This window comes from Electrophorus electricus, chromosome 8 (genome assembly GCF_013358815.1).
Source record: "Electrophorus electricus isolate fEleEle1 chromosome 8, fEleEle1.pri, whole genome shotgun sequence".
Lineage (NCBI taxonomy): Eukaryota > Metazoa > Chordata > Actinopteri > Gymnotiformes > Gymnotidae > Electrophorus > Electrophorus electricus.
The window spans coordinates 15,746,275-15,773,043 of record NC_049542.1 but is presented as its reverse complement, the minus strand read 5'-3'; the positions used below and the strand labels follow the sequence as shown (position 1 = coordinate 15,773,043).

General features: G+C 43.8%; 1 protein-coding gene across 1 annotated transcript in view; it reads right to left on the bottom strand.

Moving 5' to 3' along the window:
* The window catches only part of sdk1a (sidekick cell adhesion molecule 1a), a 182,030-nt gene that overhangs the window by 92,200 nt on the left and 63,061 nt on the right, over nucleotides 1-26,769 (bottom strand). Inside the window, exons 2-4 of the mRNA XM_035528817.1 lie at nucleotides 14,642-14,801; nucleotides 12,829-12,935; nucleotides 11,953-12,100 (exon numbers count right to left, since the gene is read on the bottom strand). Coding sequence (XP_035384710.1) covers nucleotides 11,953-12,100; nucleotides 12,829-12,935; nucleotides 14,642-14,801 — 415 coding nt within the window. The remainder of the gene's footprint in view (nucleotides 1-11,952; nucleotides 12,101-12,828; nucleotides 12,936-14,641; nucleotides 14,802-26,769) is intronic.

Sequence of the window (26,769 nt, the reverse complement as noted above, 5' to 3'; positions counted from 1 at the left end):
TCCATGCTTTTCCATTCCCCTCATATTCAATGGAAACTATTGCATCAAGCTGTAAGCTTTGTGTGCCATGCTGTTTACACCTTACGAAGAAAAAAAAGGGGCAACGCTACCTTCACTGGGCTAGTAGATGGAAGAGTTTATTAGGCAGTGTGGCTTAGGAGCCCAGCACAGTGTGACTGGCCTGCAGCTACTGAACTGACTTCAGGTTCACGAGTCAAAGCAGCGGCAGCTACATACCTCCCCAGCCTGATAGCCACGATCCAGAGCTCTCACACCTGCCTTGTCCCACCCTGCGTTGTGGCCAGCGGCACACTGCTGGTCATCAGCTGCAGCACCCAAATGTGTCAGATGCAACAAATGATGGCCTGAAAGGCAGCTTCCAGGTAATGCATGTCTTTACCTTGATAAGCATGTTGATACTGAGAAGCTGCCTAAGAAAAAGCTTGCCTAGAATACCTACAGGTCTGGAAAAACAAATGATGCATGCAGAATTCTGAATGAGCAGTTTGTGTTTCTAAAGGAGGAAAACAATGCCTTAACACCACCATTAAAAGCAATAGAAATTTGTTTAACCATTATAGACCTTTAATTATATTTGTCTTAAGAAGCGCTTTGCAATTCTGATTATTAGTTATTCATGAGCTGAAAGGAATGCATTATTCACTGGTCTATTTGCATGACAAATGGACCTCGAAATTAATTGTGATACTTAATAGTTAATGAAGAATCTGTTGAAGATGAGCGATTTGTTCCCAAAAATAGCCCTCCTGCAAAGAGTCATTGTTCAGGCCTGAGAACTCAGGCAGTATTTCTCACTACATGTATCCAGAGCAGATGGAGGTACCCTGGATGGGACACCTCAGATATGCTGACAAAATCATGGATGAAGAACTCTGGAAGAAGGGAGAAAGAAGCAAAAGTATTTTTGAAAAAGAAGAAAAAAAAGGGTCCATGTTCTCAGTCAAGGAAAAGCTCCCCCTTAGGCCTGGCAAGGAAAGCTTATTTCTCTAGTACTTTTCATACACAGTGGCAATTTCGAAGTTCTTCACATAAAAAATTAAAATGAAAAACAATTGATTTATACAGATCCATTTCAAATATAGATCTAAACAAACTAGTACTAAAATAAATTAAAGTACTAAAGATTTAAAATTAAAATGTGTAAAGTGTTAAAATAAAAGATGAAAATAAATTAAGAGATTAATTTAAAAGAAATAAAAGTACATTGTTGTGCTGAAAATTAAAGAGTTGAAAGTTCAGTGCTACTAAACTGAGTTAAAATCCTGGTACTGATTTACAACCACCTAGTGATGGGGATCTTCTTATATGGTTCCAATTCAGACCAACGCCTGAATTGACAACACAATTCAGAAGGAACACAGGACTAACAGACTGACTGACTAGTTCTTACTGTTCTGATACTTTTGCTACATACAAACAAGTAATTTATACAGAAGTAATAATATCATAGAGCAAACTTTGCAACATGCTAGTAGGTAGTGTATGAATTTAAAAATGGGGGTGATCCCTTCTTTTGCTCCTAGTGAAAACTCTGGCGGCTATGAAATCTTGTAAGATTTGATCAAGAGGGAGCATGTATAAATTAAATGAGAGTGGCCCAAGAATCAAACCCTGAGGGACACCACAGGTCAATAACTCTTTCAGAAATATTATTTTCTATTTCAGCAAATTAATTCCTGCTTTGTAGGTATGAACTGAACCATTTTAGGACTGTTCCTGATAGTCCAACCCACCTCTCAAGTCTATCTATAAGAACTCTATGTTCAATGGTATCAAAGGCAGCACCAGCACCTGATATCGAGCAGTAGTAATAAAACTAATACCTTCCAGCACTTGTATTTAAATTAATTTAATTAAATACTTTGATGAGAGTAGTCTCAGTACTATGAGAAGGCTAAAATCCTGACTGAAATTGTTTAGACAAATATTTAAGGAAAAAAAGCCAGTAATTTGCTTGAAGATGATTTACTCAATGATTGTGCCCATGAATGGTAGATTTGAAACAGGTGTGTAATTACTTAACATGGTTATTTTTTTTTTTTTATTTTTTTTTTTTTTGGGAGAGGCAGATGCAGTTTTTAGTGTTTTAGGGAAAACACCTGACACTATGTCAGCTACTATTGAGTGAAACACAAGTAAGCTGTCAAGGCTGCAAGTGGATGATTTGATCTAACTCAAAGCACTAAACTCATACAATTTACTTTTACCTGACGCTTTTATCCAAAAAACCCCCCCTTACAAACAACTTGAGCAAATGAGAGTTAAGAGCTTTGCTCAGGTGCCCAACTTTGTGGCAGTGGGGCTTGAACCAGCAACCTTCAACTTACAAGTCAAGTATGTTAACCACTGAGCTACCCACTGCCATGGGAGATGATGGAGACGACATGGGTGGACAGAAACTTACTAATGATTTGTCTGATACTGTATATATAAAAAGGGATATAAACTCAGATGACACTAATTCAGGGGGCATATGTGTAGATGAAGTTGTTAGTTTGTGAACCATGGTGAAGATTATTTTTGTATTTTGTATTGTTAATGTTATTTTTGATAATGCTGAAGATAAAGGATTGTCTAACTTTGCATAATATTGCATTGTAATTATGCAGCCTGTGAAGATTTCTTTGTGAATCAGAAGTTAGGTTTAACACCACCCATGTTTGGCCTTGCTACATTCTGACTTTTGGATCTGAACTGCTATAGTATTTCTACATGGTGCTTTCTGTTGACATCATTTTAATTTTAAGTGGTACAATCTCATCCATAACACTAACCATTTTTGAGTTGAAGCTATCCAGCAGTGCATCAAAAGATTCAGATGGTTTGCATGGTGCTGTGCACATTTTGCTAAAAAAAATCATAGCTGTGCTGTCGTTTATAAACCTTTTCTAAATGCATCTGGTCTTGGGTTTTAGTAAAGCCCACATATGAAAGAACACAGTAATGATTTGATAAAGCTACATCTTTAACTGAGGTTGATATGTTGAAATCATTTAAGATAACCCAATCTAGAGTGTGACCGTGACAGTGTGTGCTCCGAGACATGTGCTGAGAGAGACCAAAATTGTCCAACATCGTGTGGAGTTCCTTGCATAATTGTACTTGGAGTTGTCAGTATGTATGTTAAAATCATCAGAAATTACAAAATAGTCCAAATCAGTGGAAATAAAAGAAACATCCCTGTAAATTCATCAATAATATCTGCATTGTACTTTGGAGGCCTGATATTCTAAACACCCCTTTCACTGCTTGATAACTGCTTGCATTGGAAAAAACCTTTAAATAGAGCAGCTGTACCTCCACCTTTCCTGGCACGCGAGACATTTATAAAGTTTGGTGGAGCAGATTCAATTAATATGTTTGCAGCGCTACATTCATTTAACCATGCTTCAGTTAAAAGCATAAATTCAAGCTCATCGACTCTAATATAATCATTAATTAAATGAGACTTGTGATTTATGATTGATCAAATGTTAAGAAAAGCCAACTCCTGATTGGATTGATACTGAGGAACAGCTGCAGGCTGATGTACAATGTGGGTTAAACATGTTCTGTTCATTCTATTTATAATAAGAACAGAAATATGATAAGCTACAGGTGCCATGGACAAGTTTGTTTTGTAAACTTTCATGAATGTTATTGCTGCTACAGCAGATATCAATAAGTGCACATTATTGCTGTGCAACTCTCAGTTTTGTTAATTGAACATGCTGTACTATGAGGTTCTTGAGAGGATGAAGAATATGGATGGTGCTGCCACTGTGGCAGCGGCTGAAGTGCTGTGTTTGAGGCTAGGCACAGGTGAGTGGGCGTGGTTTGATAGACCATCATTTCTTGGTTGAGACCTGTGGTCTAGCATCAACAGGGAAAGCAGCTTAGTCCCCATACCCACCAGATCTGCCATCTTTTCCGGACAAAAACTTAGTAGTGGGGACATTAGATGTGAAATACTGATGGTGGTTGATGATGGTGTCTCTGGTGTCTCTGGGGATTGGAGAATCCCATCCTGAAGCAGGGACCGCAAGTCCTTGGAGGGTGGTGATCGCACAGGCAGTATGATGGTGAACTCCTCATTATCATTCTCGTTATCAGTCTGCAGAGCGCCAGTGCTGTGCAGCTGAAAAGAATCGCTAATGGTGTTCTCAAGCAGTATCTTTTGGCTGTGATGAGTCACACTGTACTTGCTGTCTGTTACCCTGTGATGGAGCAGGAAGTCCAGGATGAAACATGGTGAGATGGTCATCCAGAGATTCAGCAGGAGACATAGAGTTTCTAGTTTTTGCCCCATGACAGGAAACAGATGGGTGTTGAATTGACAATACAAAACAGTTTGTAAAGCATTTGCAGCCCAGTCCTATTAAGACAGAGGTCATTAGGTTTAAAAAATGTTTTTAAAAATTCTTGCGAGTTTCAGATCCTGTTGATGCATGTGTTGAGACATAGATGATGAGAGAACATATTGATTCTTCATACTAGACGTGTTCCGGTAAAAAGATATGTAATAGATTAGTAGATTATATAGTAGACTTTGTAATAGAAAGTTCAGAAAAGACCCTTTTTAAGAGCTCAGATTTTTAAGCCCTTTGAATGTATTGTTTGCCAGCATGCACAATTCAAGAAATTATCTGATGGTCAGCTATGATTCCAGGGAGTATTTCTTTTATGTCTGAGACAGTTACACCTGGAAAACAGCAGGTTAGCATAGTCCTGCTACCTATGCTAGCTATTTAGCTGGACTAACAACTTCAGGGTTTCCTCCAAGAGGTGGCATTTGTTTGGCCCTGAACATCTGAGGTTCTGTCTGTTGTGCTGTGAGCAATTTCTACCATGGTTCAGCCCTTTGTTTGCACATAGTACAAGGTTCACTGGCTTCATGTGCATTGGGGGATTCATTTATAATGAACATTTCCTCATCAAGATCAGTCATTGGTTCAAGTCTGTTCACTTGGTGCAGAGGTGACGGTATCTTAGTAGTATTAGCGTTAGCATTAGCTAACCAGGCCTCTGTAGCATAGTCCAGCATGAAGAAGGATAGCATGATTGTGTGTAGTACCCATGATAGTGCTTCACTGCATTTAGCTTTGGGTCTAGAACCTTGTCTGTGCCATCTGTGAGTGCCCTCTTTCAGTCTCATCTGATTTTAAGGCTCTGCTGATTCAACGTCAGTATGTCTAATGGATTGTTCGCTACTGGACTATCTAAGGCTAGAGCAGTTAGCTGTGTTGTGCTACACTGGGCAAACTCTCCAAGCAGTGGCTGGGGGAAAAAGCCCTTTAAAAGTTCTCTATCCTTATTGAACTTGTTCACTGCTGCCAGCAGTCTGGTCTCCAGCATGGTGAACGTCTGCAGCAGTTTGTGGAATTTGGACCAGCATGGTGGTTCTGCTGTGAGGGGGAGGCATTGTTTGTATTGTTGATTTGCCTTGGGTTAGGAATCTGTGACCGTGTCCCAATATTGCTCCAGAGTACTGCTAACCAGAGCTTTCACATCCAAAACTGATAAATATCTGCCAGAAAAATCAATGCCACTTTTCATAGCACTGTGATAAAAAAAATTAAAGTTCAGAAACACAGCAGAGACCTGAGAAGAAGTATATGTTATGGTGAAAGAGTGGAAGTTAAGCCCAATATGAATCCACAGACAATCACTTGTACCGCATGGCCAGCCAAGGGTCACTTTTCTCCTTTCAGCAAGTGGCTTGTGCTCTCTATAGGTCACCAGTTGTGTCGAGGAGCATTTTCAGGGGGAGTAAAGCCAGTGTTTTATAACAGTCTGGCATTTCCCTGCTCCACTTGGAGGTTAATGTGCCTAGCCCCCAATGGGCAAACGACACCGGCAGCGCTTATGGCGTGCATGTCCTCAGCTCACCTCCACTGTGCTGTCTCTTCCACACGCTGATGACACCAAGGCCAAGTACTGCGATATGTCACACATGAAATCTAGAACTTGATCTTACCCTTTCAGAGCAGATTGCTTTCTGTCCACCCACACGTTACCCTTTGCCTCAGATGGGGGCATCATCTTCACATGTGAGATGGGGAAGTGGGGGGGGGGGTGGCACATAAAAGGCTTGAGTGACAGACCCTCTTACTTGACGAATGGCAGGGTAACGTATACACATGCAACAGATATAAATCTTCCATCTCTTTTTTTCGAGGTACCACTCTTTTATTTGGGGGTCTTTACCGCAAACGAGCAAGAGAATCAAGCACATAAGCCACCAACCAGTCCAATCTGGATCCCTTTGTCATTTCCTGAATACAGGTTCGGCCTTTCCTGACACCTGTTATGCTTGTTGAAAAAGGTGGGGGTGGTGGTGGAGTGAAGCAGGGGAGGGTCTGACACTCCTGGCAAGCAAAAAAAGCACTCCCAGTGCAACCTGAGACTTAAGATGAACAAACACTGGAGTTGTGACAATGATACATTCAATAACTTATACCTCAAGTGTTGGAGGGGTAACCGAATGTAATTTTTTATCCTGAGCCAAACAGTAATATTTATGATATGTTTCTGATTTGTTTATGACTTGATTGTTTTGCTTGCTTTTGTGTTAACCAATAGGATGAAAACAATTTCCTACTACTCTTGTTACACATACTCCAGTACCAACCATCTTTGTTAAACAAGTAGTTGGAGCCATGATTCCTAAAATGGGGGATCACAGTCTTTAGTGAGACAGCAGCAGAGGCTTCAATGCAACTCGAGTCCCCTCTCACCACACCCAGTAGGTTGTACATAATCCAAATGTTTCTTTATCTGATTCATCTCCTGCCAGGGAAGAAGCGTAACACTGGAACACCGTGGTGATATGAGAGGGTTCAAGAATGACTACTTGCCCGCATTTTGATGACTTTTCTTCCTATCTCCTGCTCCCATCTCCCTTGCTTTGTTTTGGTGGGTTATTGGGAGCGGAGTTGCAGCATGCCTTCGCCCGCACCCCTCCGATGTGATATCCTGAGTGATGATAAACTTGCTGCATTATTCCACCATCAATCAGGAAGGGTGTTTGTGTATTTGTGTGTGTGTGTGTGTGTGTGTTTGTGTGTGTGTGTATTGGAGGGTTCCTTCGAGTTCCAGTTCCTTTCTTGGTTGATTGTCACTCCACGGCAACCTGCCACCCCAGCCTGTGAGGGTCTACATTCCAAAAAAACCCAAAACAAAACAAAACAAAAAATCCAGACTTTGCACACCTAAGAGAGCTTTTAATCGAAAGCGATTTCAAAATGGCATGAGTGAGTATTTCCATGGCTGAGGGTGGCTGTTGTTTTGGAGGGAAGAGAGACCTGGAGCGCTTTTGTACTAACCATAATCCTGTCTGCAATCTCAGAGTTCCCTTTGATTCTGTACTGACAATAGACTCTTCTATTTAAAGGGGGAGGGGCTTAGAGCAGAAACAGGTCTGCCTTCTGGATACATCTGCTTCCTAAAGGAAGCCCTCTTAGCTGGAAACTTAGTCCACTCAACTCAGATCACTGCCTTAGGACATGCCTGTGTCATTGAACTTAGGCTCAGGGGCAGATTTGTCAGCAAAGAACAGAGGCTATGACCTCTTGAGTAAAAGTTACATGCATTCAACATGTAGATGACATTTCTACACTTTCACAAAGCATTTAAAGGAATTTTGATTACAGGTTGATCCTGTACAGTTACAACAGTAAGAGACTGCAAATCTGTTTGAGACTCACCAAGTCCAGTCAGATTTAATAGGAACTTGGTGAGGAAAATATTCCGATCAGGATGAGTTACTCACAAAATGGTTCCCTACCAACCACAGTCTCTTCCAAACCCTGTGTTTTATGCTCCCTTGTCTGTAGTGGCAAAGAGAGTACTGACATCCTGCAGTTCTGCATCCGGATGGCTCTATTCATACTGAATTTTATTTAGGGACCATTCTTTCTGCCACTCTACCTCCCTTTTCCCTCTCATCTCACACACACACACACACACATACACACAATGCATACACATGCGCCTACAGAAACACACACACATACCCACAGACATGCATGCGCACACACACAAACAAGCACACACACACACACACACACACACACACACACACATACACTCACACACACACAATGCATACACATGCGCCTACAGAAACACACACACATACCCACAGACATGCATGCGCACACACACAAACAAGATCACACACACACAAACAAGCACACACACACACACACACACACACACACACACACACACACACACACACACACACACAAACAAACACGTATCTCTTTAAACCTCTATGGAGCTGTACGTTCTTGGTTCATAGCTTCCTGGCTGGAGGGTCTGATAAGCCTCTTGACAAAAGAGACTATGATTCACTTGGGGTGAGTAGCGACACTCTTGGGCCCATGACTACCACAGTATCATTGTCAATCATCGTGTTTATGGCTCCACACACAAACATCACAACATTAGCTGACACTTTTTAACAGGAAAGTAATCCATTCCATGAGAGGGGCTTCATTTATTGTGGTTGACTGAAGTTACCTCTCATGCCTTTCTGGTGGTTCCTGAATTGGGAGTGACTGGAGAGATGGAGGAGAGATGAACTATTGTGGAAGCCATTTTATGTGCTGAATTCACTGGGCAGCTGAATGACCCATAATGGGCAGAGACATCAAAGATATCTAATAATGAATGATGAAAAATTCAGCAAGGTAGTGGAGGACGCAAGGACAAAGCAATGAGAGGCAGACCCAGTATCTCTTTCCCAGCCAGCAACTTTGATCTGCATTCGGAACAGAAAGCACTTTGCGCTGGTGGGGTAATTATCACCATCATGAAAATTTCATGTGCTTTAAAGGGGAAGGCAAGGTGCACAGTGGAGAATGACTTCTCCAGCTCCCCACACTTCTCCAGCTCTCCACACATTGCCACTCACCTGGGACCTTTGGCGCCTTTCCGTGGTTCTCCACACTTGTGCATATGAGTACCGGAAGGGACGGGAGAGTGGGTGGGGGCTGAGAGTACACCACAGTGGGGTCTGCACAAAGAGGTGTGCTTCATTTGGACATGGAGGAGTGATCAGATAGAATCAGGCAGAGCAGTACAGTGTGTGCCATCAAGACACTTATTTCATGCTACATTAACAGACCAAAGGGCTATGCTGTGGTCCAGGGTGCATGAGAAGCTGGCAGAAGGAGGAAGGAAAAATGTTTGGGAAAATCAGAGAACATTTTCCTTTTCTGCCTTTAAATTGTTTTAAGATACAAAGTTACCATCCAAGCATTCTTGAGGTTATTAGAGGGTCTTTAATGGCTTTTTTGTCAAAGAGAATGACATGATTCATAGACAGGGAAGTACAACAAGGCTGTGATTAGGATGAGTAATTAGCACATCTACCACCAGAAAACACAGATCTTCCTCAGCCAGGGAGCAGACACTTAAACACATGGAGAAATAAACACAGGGAAGCATTGTGGCAAGACCTATCGCCTCACTCGTGACCACTGACCACATCTCCCATGGGTTCCGTTATGGTACCAGCAGATAGCTTTATTCAAGAAATGCAAACCAGGGAGCATTTGAGCAATAAAGTCAAAGGAGTAGATGAAGCTTTCTTCTGTTAGTTCCTGTCTGTTGCTTCAGAAGCTGGAGATCGGGGAACAACCCTCATGGATGCCAGGAGAGGAACCATTACTGCCATAGAGACAAACAGCTATAGGACTCAGTCCATAATTATTTGAGATTATTATTTGTCAGAAGTATACTGGCGTATTACTTTGAAGTTATGAAAAGAATGGTTGGAAAGTGTTGCTCAGTTTCCACCTTATAAAGTGGCCCTCTTCTGAAGTCAAGAGGATTAAAAAGTGCACGGCAATAATGTCAGTATCAGCAAAACTACCTGAGTCTGAATGGCTTGCAGAAATAAAAGATTATTTCTGGGCTTCAGATATGGAGACCTCAAAGCAGAGAATGGATCTAGAAAACCAATATCTGCTTCAAGAACCAAACATTTCTACAGTCAAAAGTTGATTAAAATAATAACTCTAGTAATGTGATTTGAAATGAAACCGCAGTCTGAAGTAGTAAATAAACAGATAATAATTTCATTTTCTTTACATTACACTTTGGAAACCCAAGCAGAGCAACAAATCCATGACCACTATTTCAGAATAAATACATAATAAATACATTTCATCCCTTGTAAAGCATTGTTTATGCCTAAAGTATTTATGCCATTGCTTTTTTCCATGGTTTTTGGAAAGGCATCAGGAATAGAAAGTGTCATTGAAACTTAAGTTGATGGACTTAAAGGCCAGGAATTTCCCTGCCAGATGGGATCAGTTCTAAACTCAGATTCAGGATCAATTCTGCATATCCCGCTGTTCTGCAGAGGACATCTGTCTCCTTTGCAGCTCAGCAGTATTCAATTCCAAAACGTAAATATCTTATGAGACTCATGAAGAGATTTGGCGGTGCCGCATGTTGCACTGTATGGATATTGATTCTAGGCTGCAAATCCTCCCGCACAGATAAACTTTGATCCTGCAAGGCCAGTTAATTTAATCGCCATGCGAGTCAATTGCTTATGAAGTACGCCACTATTTCCAAAGTCCCATTGCAGGGGATTCTGCCCAGAGTTAAGCTGATTGCACAGCTTCTGCCACTGCCACAGAACAATTAGGAATATGACATCATGTCCAGGAACATGCTAATGAGCTTGGCCAGGAATATGACTGTTTTATATTAGCAGGCGTCGGGGGCAGGGCCTGAATGTGAGGTGGCCTACTGGCTCAAGCAAGGCTTCAGGCTTCCCATGTCTGGGAGCACTGCCAAGCTCCTGTAGGTAAAAAAAAAAAAAAATCACAGAGCATACATGGAACACTAACCATGCCCCTTCTGATTTTTAACCCTGCTCCTTTAGATTTTATTCTGTGTTGCTGCATGTGTGTAGCTGCTAATGGTGCTGGTGGCACACTGGTTTGCGGGAGCACAGCGTCTGCTTTTCGTCCTGACGCAACATTGTGTCAAAGCTCTGGCAGGAGAGTATTGGCCCAATTATAGAGCTGGAAGGATGCCAGGATACTGCAAGCATATCTTCAGGGTTGGGCTGGGGCTTACTGAAACACCCCCATCCTCCGCTACTGTGCTGAACTAAAGAACTTCTGATTCTACCTCAGGGTAACACACACCTACACCGGCTCAGTGCCGTATCCCACTTCTAGACAGACGTCTGTGATGGGAAACTATGCAGGGGGACTGTGGAACTCACTCTCGGCAGTCCGAACTCTAGGCCTGCTTTGGTAAGCTCAGAGAAGGATGAATCAAATGCAGATCAGAGTCTATTCCAAACTTTTACCGCCATGATCTTAATCACTTTTCAATTACACCCTCCGATGAAATCAAAAGTGCTTTTCGAGAAGAGCCACCTCTGCAGGCATGTGAGGAGGGCCAAGTCATTAGGTAAGGCTGGGTGCTGGGTGGCAGAGCCCCACTGGAACAAGCCACAATGAGAAAAGACAGTTGATAATGGGGGAGCAGATCAGGCGGGCCTGTCTCTGCCTGAGCAGGCTGCTAATTAGAAAAAAGGCAATGAAGAACTACTGTTAGTTAGATTAAAGAATGGCCACAGACAGGCATTAATTGCACTTCTCCTTCTCTGACAAGAAGTGTACACACACACACAGACACACACACACACACACACACATACACACACACACAGAGCCCATGCCTTCTGTGTCATAGGCTGACATGTTCTTTTCTACTTGAGGTTTCCCCTACAGTTTTCTAGGTTTATGGGTTGCTAAAATTCACCTGCCGGCAAGACTGGGAGGCAGTAGGCCATATGACTTCTAAGGCGGTGCCCAAAGGAGGGGCTGGGAGAACTTTACCATGCTACTCTGCACTTGCTCACTTGTCCTATGGTGGGTTTTGAAGTAAACACGTGGCTTCTGCAGCCCCACTTACACTCTGCTGCTGGGGATGATCTTGTAGCCATCCATGAACCACGTCACCTGCGGGCGGGGGAAGGAGCTCACTGCTGGCGAATTGAGCACGGCCGCTCGGCCTTGGGTCACTGTCTTACGCTGGTCACCCTCCACATAGTTGCCCATATCTGCAGGGAGAGACCCAGCACATGAGCCCAGAACAGAAAAGCTACTCAGCCCCACCCTCCAGTGCACTGCAGACTGCCCAGGCTTTTGCATTTACATAGCGGCGTAAAAGCACCAACTGCAGAGGTGTTCAATCAAACAGAGGTGCACATTCATGGCACGCTGCACTACGAGACTTAGAGATTGCATCACAGCACCCAGTCACAAAGCCAAAAAAGCAAAGTATAAAAAAAGCCTGGAAGCATCATGCATTGAATTCTGTAACATAATTTTGCAAGCGAAGTAATGCATTTTGCACATCCTTTAAAAATTTTTGCAAATTGTTTAAAACCATTTATTTCTGAGAAGGAAATTCCAAAAGGAAGCTTTTGGAGGGTGTATTTGGGTGATGCAGAGAGACCTGCTGAGCCTGCCTAAGGTAACAGTTAATAGTATAAAAAGGGACCGAATCGTCTGCTTAAAACACATGAAGGGGAAAGGTGTTCTTACACTTATGCCTATGAGGCGGGGTTCCAGGTGTACTGCAACGAAACCCCGCCCTACTCACGTCACAGTGGTCATGATTCCCAGATGTGAGGACCCTGAGAACCACCCTTTTTTTATGGATTCTCTCCTCCAACACATCAGGGTAATCACACAACCCTTCCCGGGCCGGAGCAAATGTGAAAGCAGGTGTAGGAGCTCCCAGGACTTGAGAGGAAAAGCAGTCTGTTCCACCACACACACTCACATGCCACGTGGATCTCTGCTCTTCTTTGCAGCAGGGCCCCCATTCTGTTCCTCACCACACACTGGTATGCACCCATGTCTGTGTGCTGCAGAGATGGGATAATGTACCTGACAGAGAGAGAGATAGAGAGACAGATAGAGATAGAGAGAGAGATAGATAGCGAGGGAAAGAGTCAAAGAGAAACAGAGAAAGAGATACAGGGAAAGTCAGAGAGAGAGAGAGAGAGAGGAAGAGAGAAAGTCAGAGAGAGTGAGAGAGAGAGAGAGAGAGAGAGAGAGAGAGAGAGAGAGAGAGGGAGAGAAAGTGTGAAATCCAGCACCGTATAACCAACTTTTGCAGCTAAATTTCATCATACCCATCCCCTTATGGCCTTCTCTTCCTAGGCCAAGCAAGCTCAGTGCTATGGCAATTTGATATTTGTCAGTGCATTTACCCACTTTTAGGAGATTTTGATTCTAAGGGTGTATTCCCTCAGAAGGGATGGGTTAAAAGGTTTACCCTTGCAGCCAAGGCCAGTCTTGCTTGCCAACCTGCACATTAGAGTGAGCGAATCATTAAAATGCTATTATACTCTTCCTGATTCACGCCCCAGTGCCCACCGGCGATGACAGATGTCAGCTCCACGCCAAATGGCCACTTCACTGATATCAGCTCCCGTCGGAAATGATGCTCTCAAATGTGCCGGCATCCCTAAATGTACAGCAAACAATGCGGTGCCTTCCAAAATTCCAACACAAGTTGACTGTCCTCCAGGGGAACCAGGACCTCCAAAGACAGTCAAAAGGGACCATGCAGCTCAGACTACTGATGATTGATCAGTGGAAAAGTTATACTAATTAGACTGATGGTCCATAAACCAGCTCCTGCGCTAATGTGAACATCTTGGCACAGGGATGCAAGTTAGGTGAGGTTGGAGGGGCAGCGTAAGAGAAGCAAGGGGGCAGGGCTGGGTAGTAGAACCAAGGTGGCAGGGGCAGGAGGGAGGGGACTAGGCAGGAGGGGCATGGTAGGAAGGCAGGGTAGGAGGGTTGACGTAGGAGGGGCAGAGTAGGGGGGCATCGTGGGAGGGCAGGGTGGAGGAAAAAAACAAATCATGCAATGCAAACTGATGTCAGCCATGACTCTGCTCACACCACACCCACAAGTAAAGGATGTGCATGTGTCTCAAGCTGCTGCCTTTTACAAGACAAAGGGAGCCCACCTGCCTGATACTTCAGTGGGTATATGTGTAAGGAGTTCTACCAAAGGTCATATGATGACTTCACAGAATGCAGCAGAGACCATATTATTTTCCAGGAGAGGGGCCATGTTAAAGAGTGCATGTTTGAATTGAAAATGTGGATGATTAAACATGCAACTGCATAAACTGAAGCAATCAGCACATAAAAAGTTAATTAAAATTTCATTTAAATTTCCCATGCTTTGAATTTTTCTTTCTCTCTCAATCAAAGTACATTAATAACTGCCTGAAACATGATGCCTTCTGACCTGCTTCTCAAAGTGTGATTTCAAAACATGGAAAATGTCACAATGCTTTATATAAAAGTAGATAATTTTGTGGAAACTGCTAATAGAATCTGTCCATTTTTATACACTATGCCATGAATTGTACAAGATACTGCTGTAAGAATCTGCAGAGTAACCACAGTGGCCACCCTCTGTAGCATGTTGTTTTCATTATGACAAATATATGTAGCACAAGTCACCATGTATGCTGGTGGTGGAAGGCAATGAATTAGATAAGCATGACCTTTTTGAATTCCTTAAGGCAGTGTGCTTGTGAACAATGCAGTGTGGAGGTGCATGCTCTCACTTGTACTCTGGAGAGAAGGCAGTGATGTCCGTGCCATTCAGCATCCATCTGAACTCCAGCGGCCAGCTGCCCTCCGCCAGGCAGGTCAGGACGAGCCGATTCCCCTCCAGGTGGGTTTCTGGACGCCCTGGCTCCGTTTTGAAGTATGGGGCCACATCGCCTGCAGGAAGACAAGAAGAGAGAAGGGGCGATTACGAGCTATAGCTGCATCTGCCCGGCCCTCTAAAGCTGCTGGGCGCAGGGCTGCGAACGCTGCCATGCTCCAACGCACTCTCCCAATTGGAGCCAATATTCTGGACCATCAGTTTGCCAGCTTTTCAATTTGCGCTGACCACCAATGCACTGCGAAAGAGGGGGAGGACAAGACCCACTGTGTCTACACACTGTGTAATCCATGCATAATGATGAAGCATCTGTCCGAAAGTGGCTGCTGCTTCCTGGTGAGCCGCCCTCGAGTTCGGAGGCTCCAGCGTGACAAAAAAGGTCATTAGAGGAAGCAGCGCACTCAGGCGGGAAACGGGAAAGACCGTACCTCGCCCAGGCCTAGATGGCTGCCGACAACTTTCAGACACCTGCCTCCCCACCCCTGCCCATCGATGTTTTTCCTGCTCTTTCTGCTCTCCTCACAAGAAAAGCACAGAGCTCTGACTTTAAAAAGAGAGCTCACTGTGGTGCAGTGGTGGACTAGCATGTAACTGGCTCCCATCGGAAAAATGTCCTCACAGCAAATCACCCACAAATCAATTGCGCTGTAAGCTAGCTGCTTCTCACAACATACAGACACTATGAAATTAGTACACCGCTCATTTTTATTGGTCCACCAGGAACCAGAGGCCACCATGTAGGAAACAGGCCTGGACACTAATGAGGAAGAAAACACAATCTTTAGGGGACCTGCATCACCACCAACCCTTACCCAACCTATCAAGGCAGCAGGGGATGGCCAAGAGTTACTATATAACATAAGTTTCCCACATATTGCCAGTTTCTTTGAGGTTTTGAATAATGCCCAGAAACACTGCTAATTTTAAGACATAAATACCTTCCTACAACATTTAAGAGATCACCATTTGATCTTCATCTTCCATTTCTCGGCTGTTGATCTGAAGAATCAGGCAGGCCAAATGTCAAGAGACCATGAAATACTGCATAGTGCCATGATAAATTCAGTCACCTTGGCAACTTGGATAATGAACAATGTTACATTTCCCTTCCCTGCCTTCCCTCCTGAAGGCAATGTCTATTGAAAGACATGAGATAATTTTTCATATAAAGGACACCATGTGGACTTAATGTGGTGGTATAAACATTAAAGACATAAACTGGCACCCACCTCCTGAAGCATTTCTTTTGATGTTATGGAAGATGTGTCATGGAAACTGCTGTTTTTCTTACTGGCTGCTTACAGGAATTGCTGTTATGAGATTCATAATCTCAGTAATTAGCAGAAATGCATGCTGTTGGACATGCTGAACTCCACAGAAGATGCTGCAGCATGTTTATCATAAATAATCTCTGCCAGATTTATTCCCCACTGCGTACCCACTGAGTCATTCAGTCATCCTGACTTCACCCAGTCCTTACCCCCCCCTCTCTCTCTCTCTCTCTCTCTCTCTCTCTCTCTCAGTCTTACTCTTCACCATCTTACCAGCAGTGAAAATTCATGCCCAAAGACAGTGAGACAGAGAGCTGCTCACATTTCCACCCCTTAAAGCTTGAATGTAAATAGCTATGTGAGGTTTAAGTGTGTGCCTATGCCATCTCCAGTGCCATCCCACAGCGCCCCGTGGTGCCCTGTGGTGCCCCGTGGTAACCAGCACCGCCACCCCACAGAGACCACCTCACTGTCCTTCTTGTTGACTCGAGCCACTGCTTTCATATGCACACCTGTGGGTCCACTGGTAGCCGCCCCCCTCCCGGCCCACGCACAAAAGTCAAGAGTTCAAAAACTTAAAAAAGGCTTGAATGCTACTTGAATCAAAAACACTCAGGGAGCATAAGGAAAGCTCTGTGAATATACCGATAAGGGTGCACTCAGTAATCACTTGCTAAATGCCAGCTTCCAGCCTACCAAATGCTGAACTCCTTGCGGTGGCCTGTACATATGGAAAAAGCAAGAGGAAACATGGCCTCAAAATCTAAACAGCACAATCAGGGTAAAAAAACCCAGCTTGTTTTCAATACACTGAGCACCTGCCGTCAGTAACAATGCATTTTTCATCAACCATATTTGCTCCTTGCTGGCAGCCGTTACCAGGGAGATTGCTTCAAGTTTCTCATAATGTGATCTTTATTGTACTTTGTTGTGAAGATGAGAGAAGGAAAGTCTTTCAGTGTAAATATTTCAGTTAATATCAGTCTCTTCTGTCTCAACCTTTCTCTCTCTCGTTCTGTCTCTCACACATGCACACTATCAGTTCAACGTGTCTATAATCACTCTGTGTTCCTAGACCTGTGCCCTCTGTGTCAGGAGTGTTTTGAAATGCCCTGTAGCTATATTGAAACGCATGCCACTGCAAAGTGCTGGGAGTAATTCTCTCTCAGTGAGTCCACCTGGCAAAAACCATCGCTACGCTCAGACCTTTTCAGCTGCAAGTCTAGTACAGGAAAGGCATATATTTACTCTGATGACTACTCGGAACGCAGCTAATTCCATCAGGCCTGGTAAACGAGTTACAAAGCCCCCTATTGTCTAAAGCTAAGTGCCTTTGTTGTGCTGACTGAAACGGAGAGGGAAGAAGTCCCAATGACAACATGCTGGTCTTGAGACACATTCTGTGCGATGTGCACTTGGAATAGATGCCATTGTGAAGGCCATCAAGCTCTCAAAAATTGTCACCCAGATCTGATTAAAGCGAGCACACAGGCACACATAAATATGAAGCAGGGGTGGGGGTAGGCTGTTGGCAGAAGGCAAGGCATAAAAAAAAAAAATGCTGTATCATCCCTTGAGGAAATGAAACGTTCTCTGTTGAGCAGGATCATGGATTCCAGAGCCTTCTTTAATATTCAGGACTGAATAGTACAAATAATATCTGTCATATCACTTGTATGTGCAGTACTGTTGCGACTTTTAACGAACAGTAGAGTTTAGAAGCCAGGAGAATTTTGACTCTCTTTCTTCAGGCTCTGCCTGTTGATGCCGCTCCTCCACACGGCTGGTGTCTGTTGGGTAGGGTAGCATGTGTGGGCGGTGCCTATCCACCCTGCCTATCTCATGCTCCTCCAGGTGTGCTCAGACAAGCCGTTACCGTCCATTTGTTTGTGTGCAAGCTATGCAGCACCGCTGCTCTTAGCATGCTGTGGCTTTCCTGCAGGCTGCTCTTTACCTCACCTACTCCTTTAGCCCCACCCCTGTCCACTCCTGCAAGAATGCAGAAGTCGAGCCAGGCATGGAAATTCCATTTGTGGGGATGATTATCAAAGATGAAATGGTGCAACAGGAAATGGGCTCCAGGTTTGGAGGACTCCCCATGCCCACCCTGTCCCCACCCTCATTTTGCTTTCCTTTGAATGGGACTCTAAAATCAAAAAAGCTGTTGGGCCTATCAAACAGCTATGACTCTGCCACTTGCACTGGGAGCCTTAGACTACAACCAATTAAGCTCTGTGCATCTACAAATACTCAGGCTGGATGTGGGACTGCCACATGCGATTTGCAGTGAGACAAATTTAGCTGGAAGCTTTACATACCCTTTCCCTGCCCCCAGATCACAAGAAGCAACATTGAATTCAGACCCTGTCTAATTAAGAGCCCTCTGCTGTCATTCATGGCTGCCGATAAGGTGAAAGCAGGATCCTGATGCTGGCTACCTTGCAGTCTAAATATGGGTTGAATTTTTGACTCTTAACTCAATTACCTCTAAAGGGGCTCTTGGGAGAGTTAGTCTGCGTTTCATCTGTCAGTCAGTCCGCCGTGTGGCCCACACATTTGCAGTGGGGGTGGGCAAAACCAGTGCATTACCATCTGTCTGGAGAGCTGACTGGAAATCAAAGAGGCCAGTAGCACTTTGAACCTGAGCGTACACCGCTTGGCAAGTTATGATATCTCATCAGCACATGAATCGAATACATTTGCGTAAAGCAAATATTCCAACGCACGCAGATGAGAAACACCAGCAAAGCATGTCAAAACTTTAATGCTGGACTAGCACTGGCAGAGTTCAAATGCACTCAAAAAGGTGCATTTTTAATTTATCAATGAATAATTGTGAATACAAGTTAAGGAAAAAAAATCTGACTATATCGCATTGGTGGCACTAAATGGAAGAATGTCTAAATAACTACAGGCAAATGCCTGGAAGAATCCTGTGTGATGTGAATTAAAATTCAATCACTAAGATGTCCACTCCTACTTAGATCAATGACTAATTGTGATTCGTTCCTGAACCAACAAACAAAAGAGTCCCATTCATTATGAATACCAATTAGAAGCCTTATCTTAAAGAACAGAAACTTTGGGGCTATTTAAAGTAAAGAACGGCACGACAGAGAGGCTGCTGTGCAGCGCATGTGGAGCAGGCCAGAGGGTTTGCAGCTTTTTCATTCCCTCCACCTTCTCTCTCCCTCTCATCCCCTCACCCTCACAATCCCTCTCAGAACCCACTCTCACCCTCACCCTCCCTCTCCCCCTCCCTCTCCCTCTCATCCCCTCACCCTCACCCTAGACACACCAGACAGTGGGCAATCAGACACGTCTGTGCATTACTGCAGCCAGGCTCTGCTTTGGCTGGACAGATGGGGACCATGAGGTGTGTCTGGACAGCGAGGGGCCCCTTGCCCCAAAGCTCTGTAGCAGCTGTTGTTCTCAAAGCCTTCTTTTCTGAAGGGGTGGGAAGGGTTTGTGTGTGTGTGTCTTTGTGTGTGGGAGGGGTTCTCGACAACTCTGACTTGCAGAGCATAAGCAGATGAGTCATGTGTAGTGTGAAGTGCACGACCCATTGCACAACACCTCTCCTACCAATTAATCCATCTGAAAACAGGCATGAGCTACACAAGAGGTGTCATACTGGATTTGCTGAAGAAGTGTTTTGATATTTTGGTGTTTATATTTCTGGCTAATTGGGGGAGGAGGAAAAAGGAGAACTGAGTGATGAGATGCTCTCTTCTGGAGAACACACATATGCTGGGTGCTGGCCAAGCATTAAGTGCTGGAATGGAGATCACCCTAATTGCATAACACCATACAGTGGCTGCTGGACTGGGAGCAGTTTTTGGACAGTAGGTATCTTTTTATCTTATCAGTAGAATTTGTGGAAATCAGCTGAGAGGGAATGTCACACTCTAGTGTAGAGAAAATATAGAAAAGGCATAAATGCACCTCAGGCAAAATGCACTATAGGAGGGGAAGTGTTATCATTAACCCCCGCTATCACTGTCATTCAATGTAAAAGAATCCAATTTACCACCACTCAATACTGCTTAAGAAATCTGCATTGTATGGCCTACTTGACTCATTTAGGAGAGACTCCAATTTAACAGTAGTGTTCTACAGTGCCCTCATTCCAGTGCCGTGTGCTACGATAATCAAAACAGCCGTCTCCCCCTCATTTCGTTCCTCTGTGCATGCGCAGTTCCAGTACATCCAGTGCTCGGCCATTCCAAGCCTGGAGTTAATAATGCAGGTGGCCCATGCCACAGCCTGGTGTTTGTTACGCAGGGCCTCTGACGGTCACTAGTGGACAGCCATGCCAGGCTCTCCCACCGGCCCTGTCTGCCCGAGGCACCATTCTGGCACGTGGCATGCTCCACAGTAAACATGCCTGCCAAGCCCCATTATATGTTCATACTGTTCTGTCTAACAGACAGTGATTGTTGGCTTCTTGGAGCCAAAACAAATACAATTAGAAGTAAAACTGATTTATGGATTTATTGGATGCCAGAGGTCATATAATAATTACACAAACAAAATGCATGTCCTGGCTCTCTAAAGCGACAAAACACTGGAGATGACAAACTGATATTGGTGTTTGTTTATTTTGTCTTCAGGAAAAAATAATTCTGGTTTGCAATATATTGAGGGCACACAATCAAACCCAGTAGTAATTCATAATGAGTGAGTGAACAGTCCTGAGACACAAAACCCCAAAATTAACAGTGATTACATAAATGTGTTGCTCTCAATGTTTCATGCCCCATGGATAATTTGAACAGCACGTGGCCATTGGTTATGTGATGTAATGGCTGTATTCATTACTTAGGAGTGCCTTGCAAAAAGTCTGTGCCACATTTCAGGCCTGTCTTAGCCCATTTTGTCCTTTAAAAGAATAATTAGAGGCCAGTAAAATGGAATTAAGCTGCCATCAATCACCTTGCATAAGAACATGGCTCGGGTGAGGCTATTATGTCTCTGATCATATGCAGTACTGCACAGGCACGAAAGGTTATTTAGAGATGGAAGTACTTATCCTTCCAAATGTCTGTCGGAGCTATAACAGCATGTTTTTCCCAGGGTGTTAGGGAATGGGCATCGCATTCGATCAGTGATAAGCAAGCTGATATTGGTTCTCTTGTTTCCACAACGACATAGCCTTAATGTGTGGTATGGTGGCCGAGTTTAAAAGGTGTTCATCCCAGGCCTCATCCCCTTGGTCTATGCAGAGGACAGCTCTTCTCTGCTGGGTAAACAAACTCATAACCCTCTCCCAACAAGGCACCATGTCCACTGCCATCACCAGGTGCATAAATGACAGCTTTCATGGCTCAGATGGGCCTAGTGCCTCCACGGCATTTGAGTCTCTCTGAAGCTTGTGTGGTGTTCTGGGTCCAGGGCCCAGTAATGGAGTGATAAGACATGACTGCTGCCACAGTGGAGAGGAGCGCTTTGGCTAACCAGCTTCACCTAATATCCTACAGAGTAGATATGGGTAATGAACGGTGTGGGAATTGGCCCTGCGAAGGCAGTCTCCTCAGACAATGGACAGCAGAAGGGAAAGTTCAGGGGGAATTTTAGGCATTAGCGTGCCCTATCCCACTAAGCTTTGGCAGCAGTCTACCTAGCGCTCACAGCAGCAGGAAGATTTTCCATCAATCTCTTGGGGGGAAAAAATGTTTTAGAGGACTCTTTCAGGTTGCCGACAGTGAAAACTGTGTCTGGATGGGAGCTGGTGGTAGTGGTAGGGTGGTGGTGGTGTAGGTGGAGTAACGCAGGAGGTATTAAAAGAAGCAGAAGCATCATAAGCCTGCACCCTTGACAGTTTGGAAAGGATGTGAGGTGTGGGCTCTGCTAGGGTAGGGAGAGAGAGAGCACACATGCATATGGCACAGCTTGCTCCTGCTGAGGACAGGCTGCTGCCTGTCTTCCTCTACCTGCACATGCCTGTGTGACATCTAGCAAGAGAGAATTCACCTGAGCAGAGGCTGTATTCTCCCTAATTCACATAGCGTTTTGGAACAGCAATTTTGGAACAGCTGTGCAAACTATAGTGCAAAAGCAATGCAGTACTGAAAAGTAACTACAAAGGAAACTGTAATAATAGTGTAAACAAAAAATATACTTAGAATGTGCCTATTCAATTAAAACTATATCATAAATGGCAAAAAGGCAGATTGAGTGACTGAGACCTGGAGCTGTGGTGATACCAGGATTGGGGCTTCTACAACTCTGTTTATGAGTGATGGAATGCAGTCCTTCCACCTGTCACTGAGGTGCATATCTCTGTAAAGCAGTTGTTCAGGAACATGGCCTTTGAAGATGTAGGCAGGACCATAACAGTCTTTTAGTTGAAACTTTGTGCTGAAAATGGGCTTCTCTGTTGTGCATAAGTGACAGAGATGCTGAGGTGGATACTTAAAGTTCAGAAAGAAAAAGCATTTTGTTACAACTGGCTGGATTTTCTACTTAGCTCAAGACAGCAGGTACAATGAATTAGTGAAAGGACTTTTACTTTTTGAAACGAACTTACAAACCTTTGAAGGGATGTTAGGTAGGGTAACGTAAATAAGCAATGTTATGTGAGCTTTGTAAGTAATGGTATGTTAGATACCAATTCTTCTTCGAGAATGGGAGTGTTTATATGGCTCCTCTGGGAAGAGCAGTAAAAAAAAAAGCTCTGGTTCCAAGCTGATAGGGATTATAGTTGGCTTCTGTGGCCTACAGTATTCTAGCTTCCAGTGACTTATAACAACAGGGGGTCATAACCACCACCAAACTGAAAGATCAATAGCTTGTGTTAGCAACTGTGTGAACATGTCCTGCAGACCTCTGGAAGCAAAGAATCATGCCAAGATGACAAACAGCATGGACATCAGAGTGTTTCTCCAAACCTGAGGCAAAAGACAGACACACTGGGCCATTCTATCATCCTTTCAGATATGGTAAAGAATAAGACTACACAAAGGGCTCTAAAAGCACTAAAACAAACCTGAGATGTCATTTCCTGAGACGTTTTTATTAGCATTCTTTGTAAGAGCAGTATTTCTACAATGATATATACAGTGTGACAATTCATACTGCAGTAGTCTCTTCAATAAAAATAGTTCCCTCATATGTAGCAGAAAAATAGATATTACAAAGAATTTAAAATACAATTTCTTTTATATATTTATTGTTCATCATTTCTTTTGCACTACTCTTAGTAATCATTTTGGTCTGTCACTTGAAGGAGAGTATTTGGGATTTCTTGTCTTGTGGATTGATTTAGATGTGGCAGCTCATTTTATCTTGTCATCCACTTATTCATCAGGGTTGATAAAGCTGCTTCCTTTCATTCATTACTTAGATTTGACCCATCAAAACCTGCATGCAAGTCCACTTTGCAGTTCAATCTACTATTTGGAGTGGCGTGAAAGAAAAGGTTATCTGTCTATGCCTGGCTAGGACAAGCAAGAGAAAGATGGAGGATTCTTTGACCTTCGACTGCTCCATTGTCACACAAAGAAGGTTCCCTGGCTAACCCAGAGCACACCAGCTAAAAATTTCAAAATTATGAGATTGCAAGGAGGAGTGTGTAAGTATGACAGGGCTTGCATGAAAGAACAACCTTCATTTTTTATTTTCTTTCAGAAAAGGGAGCAATATGGATCTTTGGCCCGATGAGGAGAGCTATGGATTTATTTTATGAATGCAAAAATTAAAAAATATTTAAATTGATTACTACATCCAGACAACTGGGACACTTAGAAAAAGGCTTTAGATATTTATCACAAGGATTTCTTGTAGATACTGGAACAAAGAAATAAGTGTGACTTTGTTCGGCATGATGGTGGACCCAGTGGTCATATGGAAAAACTCACACAGTATTGTACGCAGGACTCCAGGAGTGTGAACAGACCACAGAAACCACGGAATTCATCACACAACTGTGAAACTTTCCTCACCACATACACTACGCATCCACCTTGGGAATTCACTTACTGACTGGCAAAAGTGAGTGGTCTTCAGAAGCAGCAAGAGTACAACAAAGTCATCAGGGATGGAACTCAGCCTTGAGCTATAAACTGGCTGGGATAGCAGTCTTTGTCTGAGTTCCCTGTCGTGCTATTTGGAGCCTGTAAATCCACAGCAAACAGCAGAGTACAGATTGCTGTCTTGCTGCGGTACCTGTCTCAGGGCTGGCAGACGGCACGAAGGTCAGGACTCTAAATCATTCTCACACTCTTTGCGTGGCCAGAGTGGGGGGTGGCTCCTCAGCCGTGATCACCTCTGCTGCTCACTTTCCACATGCTCCACCCTCAGCACACGGGGTGGATAATCCAGAGCGTTCTTATGCACATGCAATCAGCTGGAGGACGTCGCCCACTGTGCGGGCACCTTTGGGGTCCACAGCTGAGGAGGCGGGAGAGAGTCCGGCGGGTAAGTGGGAGTGCGGCAGGGCTGTTGCAGTCACGCTGGAAGACAGCGGGGGGTAATGACTGCAGCCCACAGGGCACTCGATCTGCTGTGTTTGCCCTCACACGGAGAGCAGGAGCTGTTAAAACAGGAGGAGGAGGCACAGTCGGGAATCTCATTTTCCTGATAGACATAAGCGCAGCTGTGGAGGCCCCACGTCAGGCTGCATCAGCATAACGGCGCTGCCTGCCAGCTGCCCAGCGGGTTATGGATAGCACCTCGAAACGATGTGAGCTTCTCACCCTGCTGGGGGTGACTTTACACCGGGCAAGGAGGGCACAGAAACAATGTTAATACTCAATTTTACTAAAATAACAGGGCATAGCATGCTTGGGAGAGCTGCATATTCATTCACACTTGGCTAATTAATTACCCAGGCTCTCCACAGTACAGCATGGGAGAGACACAAGGCAACACAGCTCCTAATTGTCCTCTGTGGATGTCGGAGGGCTGACTGACTATGACTGAACACATCAGGATCAGAGGGAAAATAGCAGGAACAAAAGCCTCTCTATTACACAAGCCTATTCAGCCATCCCCCTGTTCCTGCCTATGAACACAGGAGATCACTTCACTCCTCTGCTACCAGGGCAAATAGCTGTAATTGGGATAAAATTATTTCAACCAAAAAAAAAAAGAAGATCTTTCACCTCGTATGTTTTGAGTGCTTACCAGTGCATTTGACTCTTTGAAGTATAAAATTCAGAATTAAAAGAAAACAGAGACTACAGGCATAGGTGAGGAGCACATAGGACACACTGTGGTGAGGAGGGGAGGGGGCTAAACTGAGGGCGTGGCCCCAGGATGGGATTATTCTGCGATATTCCATTAGCGGAATTGGACATGTTAAATTACAGACAGGAAATTGTACCAGTTATTGGACAGCTTCTTTTACTCAAAACGTAATCAAGATCTTACAGTTGATTTTAAAAAGGACATTTTTAGAATGCATAAGATTGGATGACTCAGGAGAGTTAACTGCACAGGAATGCATAGAAACCCATATGACCTGTTTTTATACACTACCCAACATATCAAGAGGATCTTAAACTCTCCACCTAATTGGATATTGGGTGTTTCAGGTCAATTGACTAAATGCTTTAAAGCATGAGGTTATCCACAGGCACAGTTAGATTGTGCTAAACAGAGTGATTTCATTAAGATCCTATACATCAGATTCTTCTAAGATATAAAATAATTTTCTGTGTCATGCCCCCTTACATATAGTCTTGAAAGCAACCATCTTAATTATTCAGCAGCAGAGGCATATTTTACAAACTGCCCCTAAGCTTTCAAAAATGTTCAGCAAGTCCAATCTTTCTTCATTTAGGAGAGTGTAGAGTTTAAAAGATTGGTACACGCTGCCTCTTAACTTAAGAAAAATCCAACACTTCCAGTCACTCTGGGTATATTTCAAATAGTGGCCCACTGGAATATTTGGGCATACTTCAAATACTGGCCCACATATTTATGTATGTGTGTAGATGGCATTTCTTCTATTGGGTCTTTGTCTGTGTTATTTTTTGATCACGTGAGAGTCATATGACTATGGTTATTTAAAGCAACACCTGTATGCATTAATTTTGCATGCTGTTGAGGACAGCATGAGCTGAAACATGTCCTCGTTACAATAAATAAAGAAAATGATTTAAGCAGTAATAACCTCTTACTGATTTGTTTGTTGGGTGTGGGCATTGGTATAATTATTGACACAAAGGAACAAAAAAAGCTCAGAGCTGGTATCAACTGTTGGATCAAGTGTTGGACCAAGAAGGACAGAGAGGAGGGTTTATTTTAAATTCCCTTTGAATGCAAGGATTACCCAATAACAAAGCGATTGCCCTCTGGCAAATGGTTTGAAATTCCCATGACAAAGCACAAAAGATCTCCGTAAGACAGGTCTTGTCAATGGTTAGTGACTAGGAAATGAGTTAGCAAGAAGGCGATGAAAAATCAGACACGAGGTTGTAAATCTCCCGGAGCAGCATGTTTAAAGAGCTAACCTGCTGTTTAGTGTTGTATATGCATGTGAATACATAATTTTACTATTAGAAGGAGGCGGCTGTATCAAGAAATCCAAAGGTCTCATAAGTAGTGCTTTGGGTTTTTAACTGTCAAAAGGACCATTTTCAATTTCATTTACATTAAGGGTAGGAGGTACAAGTTCAAATCAGATCACCACCGCTCTATTAAAGCAGTGAAGTTATCCCCATTCATAATTAACCCCAGAAGCAGAGGGGTCATTATTAACCCCAGAAGAAGAGGGTTCATTATGTCTGTCTCCTTAACGAGCCTGCTA